Source organism: Chrysoperla carnea, chromosome 3 (genome assembly GCF_905475395.1).
Source record: "Chrysoperla carnea chromosome 3, inChrCarn1.1, whole genome shotgun sequence".
NCBI lineage: Eukaryota > Metazoa > Arthropoda > Insecta > Neuroptera > Chrysopidae > Chrysoperla > Chrysoperla carnea.
Window position 1 is genome coordinate 75,948,456 of NC_058339.1, and position 7,274 is coordinate 75,955,729.

Below are 7,274 nucleotides of genomic sequence, written 5' to 3' on the forward strand. Positions count from 1 at the left end.
TTGTTAAATAATTTTTATTTCGAAATAAAAACATTACACTAAATTTTATAAATAAAAACTATATATATTTATTATTATAACAAATTTAAATTAACTTATCGTACGTATATTAAAATGGAATTTCTATTTAAAACTTTTAAATATTTTGCTTACCAAAATCCTTAATAGGCTTTTGTCCACTAAGAATAAATCGGTTGGATAAAAGATTCTAATGATTAATCATGATATGTACATAGTTTACAAAACACAAAATTATTTTTCATAAAAAATAAGGATTATTATCATTTTTATTAAATAATTCAAGTAAAATTAGATATATGAAAGTATTACGTCACGCCATGACGAACGCTATGTAAACAACATTACATTTTTATGGAAGGAAGCAGGTTATTTGATTACAACTGCCTAAACTTGCATACATAAAAATGCTTGTATGCCAAGTCGTGATGTCATTCAAGACGCTACATTCTTTTCGAAGTAAATTTGAATTGGTTTTTGAAAATGCAAAATACATAATGAAAGTAGTTTTTTTTTAAATAATACTTTTTTGGTGTAAATCCGATTATAATGTAACGTATAACCAAAATTTTTAAATTTAGGACAAAAGCCTATTATATAAGCTATAAAAATTAATTGAGATTGTCACTTGTTGGCTAAATAAAAAAAAAATATACAATAAAAAGATTATTTAAATATTTACATATTTTTTGTAAAATGAGATGTGAGTTATTCAGTAATTTATTTAGACTATTTATTTTAAAAACAATCTTTATAGTCTGTATATCAGATCATACATTGTACGCTGTGACGTAATACATTTGTACGTTTGAATAATTGATTACTATGCAAATTTCCCATTTTTCTCGAATCTATGTTTCAGCTTTTAACACTGATCTCTACATAGAGGATCTATATGCCGTAAAATAGATTGAATTAAGTGTTGGACAATGAGGGGCTAAGAACTAAATGAAAGCATTGTACGAAATATAACTTTGTTACGATTTCATGCGAATTACAAATTTGTTAAATATACGCTTGCGCCGTTTAATTCTTTTTAGTTCTATCCACTCATTTGGAGGTGCTGGTTTATACTTCAAATTTGATCCATTTTAAAACATGAGATTCTCTATCCAGTTATATGAAGATGTATTTCATAGAACCGGCGTTGAAAGAAGTTTCTTGTTCAAAATACGAGAACCATTATCTAACCTTGCATTCTTATTCTGGATACCCCAAAGAATGACACGAGCCATGTTTTCAGGTTAAAATCTGATCTAATTCTTTATAAATCAATTTTTCTTTTTGACAAGTTTTTGAACCTAAGATTCTGAGGCCGCAATTTGCAAAGCCTCAGATTGAAAGTACATTATCCCTGTTTTACATTATGTTATTAATGGGAATTATACCATATTTTTCAGGATTAAAAATTGAGGAATCTGAAGTAATCGGTAATTACTCTTCAGAAATTTATCCGATGTTCAAAGAATCGTTTTTCATATTGGAAAATGGCTCTTTCGAAGTTTTTCCAAATATTAAAATGTCAATATTTCGGAAATGGGGCATGTGGCAGATACGAAAATATCACAATAAATGGTTTTTGACGTAAAATGCTCCAAGTAATAATTTTAGATTTACCTTACTTGGTTCAAAAAGTTTACATTTCACAGCTGTCAAAAAGAAGTTCACCGTGGAATTCCTCATTCTTTGGATTGTATGGAATAAAAATGCAAGCTTAGCTAACCTTGCATTTTTTCATCGTATTTTGCAAACGAATACTCCTTCTAGTGCCCGCTCTATTATATTGAATTTTTTTTTACAGCTTCATTAATGAATCATATTTATAAATAATTAATTTAAGATTAATGATTAAACCCTTTGCGATGAGATCTTGACTAAATTCGTAATTTAAAAATCTAATCTAGGTTATAGAGTCCCAATCTTGGTGATTAAAATTATTGAAATTTTAAGGTGGTTTATTCTAAACTTCTGAAGACTAGAAATAGTAAGGCACATTGATTTTCAACTTAAAGTTCATAAATTTTTTGACTATTAAAAATTTCAAAGTCTTCTGATAATAGACTACAAGCCCATGCTACAATTTTTGGGGTGAAAAAGATGCTCCTATATGTAAAAGTAAGTTTAAGCACCATGGCGTCAGTTTTTCGCGGTACAGGAGAGTACAGGTGAGAATATAAATATCACACCCCTTAGTGTCTCACTTCTGCATCAGCAAATATGTACGGCGTTGCCGAAGGGAATTACATAAATGCCAAACAGAAATAAATCATGCGGGGCTTTGGAAATTGACATTAGATCAAACATTTATGTATGTAATTTATGTAGTTCGCTTCGAATACTTATGCAGAGTTAGTATCAAGCAATGCCGTACATATTTGCTGGTGTAGGGGTGAGAGTTAAGCACATAGTGCTTAAACTTACTTTCATATAGGAGCATCTTTTTCAATATGATTCTAGGCGGGTCATTTCACCCGAAAATTTTTAGCATGGACTTGTAGTCTATAATTCTATAACGAAAACACAAAACTATCTCCAAGCAGATGTTGAACTCATTAAAATGAGACTCAGGAAAACCATGTCTTTTTAACTATTAATCTAAGTGGAACTAGTTAAAATGTCTTTTACCAGTACGATTATGTTGGGTATGAAACAAACATGGCACATTTATCACAAGTTTTTGGCACATTACAACTATTCAAGTTCCCGATTTTTCGAATTGTACATATTTTTTCTACACCATTTAATTAAATTTGTCGTTATTTTATAATCACTTTTACAGTTTTATTTTTGTTTGTTTTTTCTAACATTTACATGGGGCAGTTTGATTACCCTTGATACCTTTACCTTTTAAAATCTCTTGGATTTCATCTAACGAACGTCCTTTTGTTTCTGGCACACAAAACACAATAAAGAATATGGAAATTAAACATGAAAATGTGAAAAATGCAAAAGGAACATAAAATCCAAACATCATGGCAGTCGGATAGTACAGTTTAATTACAACAAATGCCGCCAGAGCTAAATAAACATCCATAATGCACAATGCTTTGGCTTTAATATTCGTTGGAAACAATTCACTTGGCATCATAAATGGAAGTGCTCCCAAACCATAACTGTACATTATAATGTACCCAATCATGGAAGTAATTGGCAACCATTGGAAATACTCAATATTTGGATGATTTTGGAAATAAAAATACAATGTTTGACCTCCCAAACAAATAGCACATCCTAAACTTGATGCAATCAATAATGGTTTGCGACCAACATAATCAACAACGACCGCTGAGAAGAAACTGAACACAAGTTGTACGGCACCAACAATAATTGCTGATATACTTGGCGATAATCCATTATGTGTCGCAGATTCGAAAATAAGTTCCGTGTACACTAAAACCACAGAAATTCCACTGAATTGTTGAATGGTTTTTAATCCCATTAAAATTAGCAACGCTTTCAAATTACTTCTTGTTACGAATAATTCTTTCCAACTGCTGGACATAGCGGATTGTTTTACGACAATTTTATTCATTTCTTTTAATTCATTATCAACTTCCATACGTCCACGAAATTTTTGTAAAACTTTTCGTGCTTTATCATAATCACCATGGATTAGTAAATGATACGGGGATTCTGGGAACCATGGAAATACAATATAAATTAAAATAGGTATCACTGACGAAATTACCGCCATTGTTTTTATCGAGACAAATGGTCCGATTGAATATAAGCATAGTGCACCAAAATCTGCCATTACTTGAATGAAATTCCCGAGTCGACCACGAATATCATTATCGGAGATTTCACCAATGTACATGGGTAAGATTGTATATGAAGAGCCATCACCTATACCCACTACGAAACGGGCTAAAAGTAATATTGGATATGATTCAGCCACGGCAATTAATATCCAGCCAATTAAATATGGTGTAACACTGAAAAATACAGCTTCTTTTCGTCCTAGATAATCGGCTATAAATGCTCCGACTGGAGCACCGATTAAATCTCCTAATAAACTGATTGATGCTAGCCATGAACCTTGTTCAGTGTTGATTCGAATTGTGGAATCGTTGCTAAATAATTTTGGTAAAGATGGAGATGTCCATGAATAATGCATACCAGATGCAAACATTGCAAAGGTTGCTAGAAAAAAAGAAAAATTGTTTAGTTAGAAGTTAAGTACTTAGAAGCAAAACATTTGCCCAATCATTATTGAATACCACCAAATGATCCCTTTTTTAGTTAGAACGTTTCGTATGATACAGGGAAAGGTGGGGTGCAATGGAACACAGGACAGAGTGGGACAACCGCAATATTACAGAGAAAAGCAGCTTGATATCTCTTTTCGTTTCTGAGCTATCATGTCGACAGACGGGCGGAAGTGTTTACAGCAAGTAGATTGTAAATAAACAAGTGCAAACAAACAATTGACTAAGTTAATTGTAGAAATACCCTGTAGAGAAAGTGTCGGATGTTAGTTCTCAGTTTTTGCATCATTTTTTTTAAATTAGAAAAGTTTGAAAAACCAACACAATTATGGAGGCTTTTCGACCGCCATTTATTTGGTTTTCAAAAATTTTCGAAAGTTTTTTCTAGAATTTTTTTTATTTTTTGGAGAATGTTTACAAAACAACTAGTTGAAGCTACCTGCAAATTTTGAGCTCCCAATCTTTTATAGTTTTGGATAAAATGGACTCCATAGTTTTGTTTTAATTTGCGCCCTCACGGGTAAATAGTGATGTTTATAAAAAAATGTTTCAAATAAAGTTTTTTATTTTTTTTATAAGGAACATTTTTATCACTTAAACTGTTACGAACTCAAACTTTTTACTCCCTGAGCACACTATAAAAATTTCTGCCTGATATCTCTTTTCGTTTTTGAGTTATAGTGATCACAGACGGGCGGATAGACAACCGGAAAGGGACTAATTAGGTGATTTTATGAACAATTATATTTTTGTTAATATCATCAATATTTCTAAGCGTTACAAACTTGTGACTAAAATTAGTATACTTTGATATATATTTAATACATGCAAAATATAAAAATCAATAGACAATAATAAAAATCTGTTTGCCCACTTTGCCAAAAATTGCCCACTCTTGCGAATCAATTGCAAAACGTTTTTAGCAATGTTTTGGTGAATACAAGATTTGAATCTGTGTAATCTTGTAAAATGTACATGATAAAACGGTTTATTATTAAGACACTATATACATAGAACCGGAAGTAGCTCTGTTTTTAGGATTGAAAAAGACTCAAGTCTATTTCCAGAGTAAATAATTTGTCTTATAATAATTAGAAAAAAAGCTTAAACTTACATATAATAACAGCCGCATATTGACGCCACCTTGGTGTTAAACATGTGGAATTTTTTTCCGCCATTATCGAATTATTTTAATTTTTTCTTAAATAACGAAATTTAATTCCAATTACACATTAACAAATGAATATTTATAAAAATTTATTTTTATATTAAAATGATTTTACAATAAAATTTTTTCACGTGTTCTTTAATTTAATTCATGTTTCTTATCGACATAAAAGTAAAGCGACGAATTTTTTTCACAAATGTTTTACTTTTGTAAATATTTTATTCAACATAAAGACAAAAAGACAAATATGCTGACGAGTTATTAAAATAATTATTAAAACAGAGTATAATTATTTAATAATAATTATTTTAAAGATCATGGTTATTTTATAAATTAAAAAAAAAAATTATTAATTGAATGATTATTTTGTTTAGCGCTTAATTAACAAAAATTTTTAATTATTAAAATATTAAACACGCAACGAATTTTTACTTAAAGTTAAAATTTTCTCATCTCAGAGGATTTTGTAAATATTTATTTATATTTAATATAATTTAGTTATTTTATAAATTAAAAAAAAAAGATTAATTGAATGATTAACATTTGTTTAATTATTAACACTTATTAACAAAATTTTTAAAATATTTTATTTAAGAATGAATTTATAAATCGTGTCTTTTTATTTTAAAACTTTCAATTCAAAATTGAAATTAACCCATCCAGGGGGTTTTGTAAATATTTATTTATAATGGAATTTAAATTCATTAAAATTAATTTATCTTCATTTACGTCACAAAATCTACAAAAAAAAAAAATTTTTTTAAATAAATAAATAATAAAAAAATTAAAAATAAAAAGTATCAATAAAAATTAATTTTGAATTGTTCTATTTAATATAATTAGCAAAATAAATAGAAAAATTCTTAAAATATATTTTATTTGATTTCTAGTTTAAATAATAACATTATTATTTATCATAGATGTTCACATTAGATGGCTAACTTTTTTCGTTAGATCTACTACGCTCTAGTAGGTATAACAAAATATTATCTCAAAATTCTTCCTCAAGAATACCCAATCAGTGAGATAAATCGACCGGATTTTGATTATATAATCATCTGAAAATTGTCATTACAATCGGGTAACCTTTGTACAGTCGTCTAAGATTAAAAAGTTAGTCCACAAGACAGTCCTCCGACTATAATGACGACTTTACTTGTCATAAAAATTTCAGATGAAAATATTTTATTGTTTCATAATTTTTAGAGAGTGATTTTGTAGTCGTCGGGATTTTAGAATTTATTTTATTTAAATTATTTTAGGGATATAATTTCGCGATAAAGTTTTTTTGTTTGAAATGTGCTAATTAAGCCCTTTCATTTGATACCCAACACGGTGTTATTAAATTAAATTTTTTTTTATTTCATGACTTTTTATATCCTCTAGAGGGCGCCATGTTCAATTGAATGTGACCAACGGACAATTATGATAATTCATTTGTCAAATTATGATATAGTTTAGAAGTTATGAGGAAACAAATGAACGTACATACATACATGCATACCGATCAAACACATAGCCCTCGCCGCTCGCGCTGTCGTGTTAAAAAGGGTACCGTTTTGATGACTTATTTAAATCGAGTTTCTTTTATTTGTCATTTTTTAAAGAAATAATACATAAAATATTTAAAATTTAACACTTTTTATGGGTTCTATTTGGACTATGTGATAATCTGAGATGTTTTCCAGTAAAATCAAATTCCTTAATAAACATCTATGATTTTGATATAATTATGTCACAAATCTTTTTGAAAATATGTTTTAAAGGTAAATAAATCTGCAAGCTGTTTTGAGATAAAAATTTAACAAACTTAGTAACAGAATTCAAATGTGCATAAATGATAATTAAGTATTTATAGTCTAGTCCTCTAGTCAACAAAT

The 7,274-nt window shown here is 28.7% G+C and overlaps 1 protein-coding gene across 2 annotated transcripts; it reads right to left on the reverse strand.

Moving 5' to 3' along the window:
• Window positions 1–529: 529 nt before the first annotated feature.
• On the reverse strand, window positions 530–5,461 carry LOC123295527 (facilitated trehalose transporter Tret1-like). Of its 2 annotated transcripts, XR_006535152.1 has the most exons (3): window positions 5,341–5,461; window positions 2,607–4,161; window positions 530–542 (listed from the first exon to the last, which is right to left on the reverse strand). XR_006535152.1 is itself a non-coding variant. In XM_044876906.1 (2 exons), exons 1-2 carry the CDS (start codon window positions 5,402–5,404, stop codon window positions 2,819–2,821), a joined length of 1,407 nt encoding a protein of 468 aa, XP_044732841.1. In that variant the 5' UTR covers window positions 5,405–5,461; the 3' UTR covers window positions 1,052–2,818. The 2 variants fall into 2 exon arrangements, 1 of the variants encoding a protein (XP_044732841.1); XM_044876906.1 differs by lacking the exon at window positions 530–542 and having other exon boundaries at window positions 1,052–4,161.
• Between the last annotated feature and the right edge of the window lie 1,813 nt (window positions 5,462–7,274).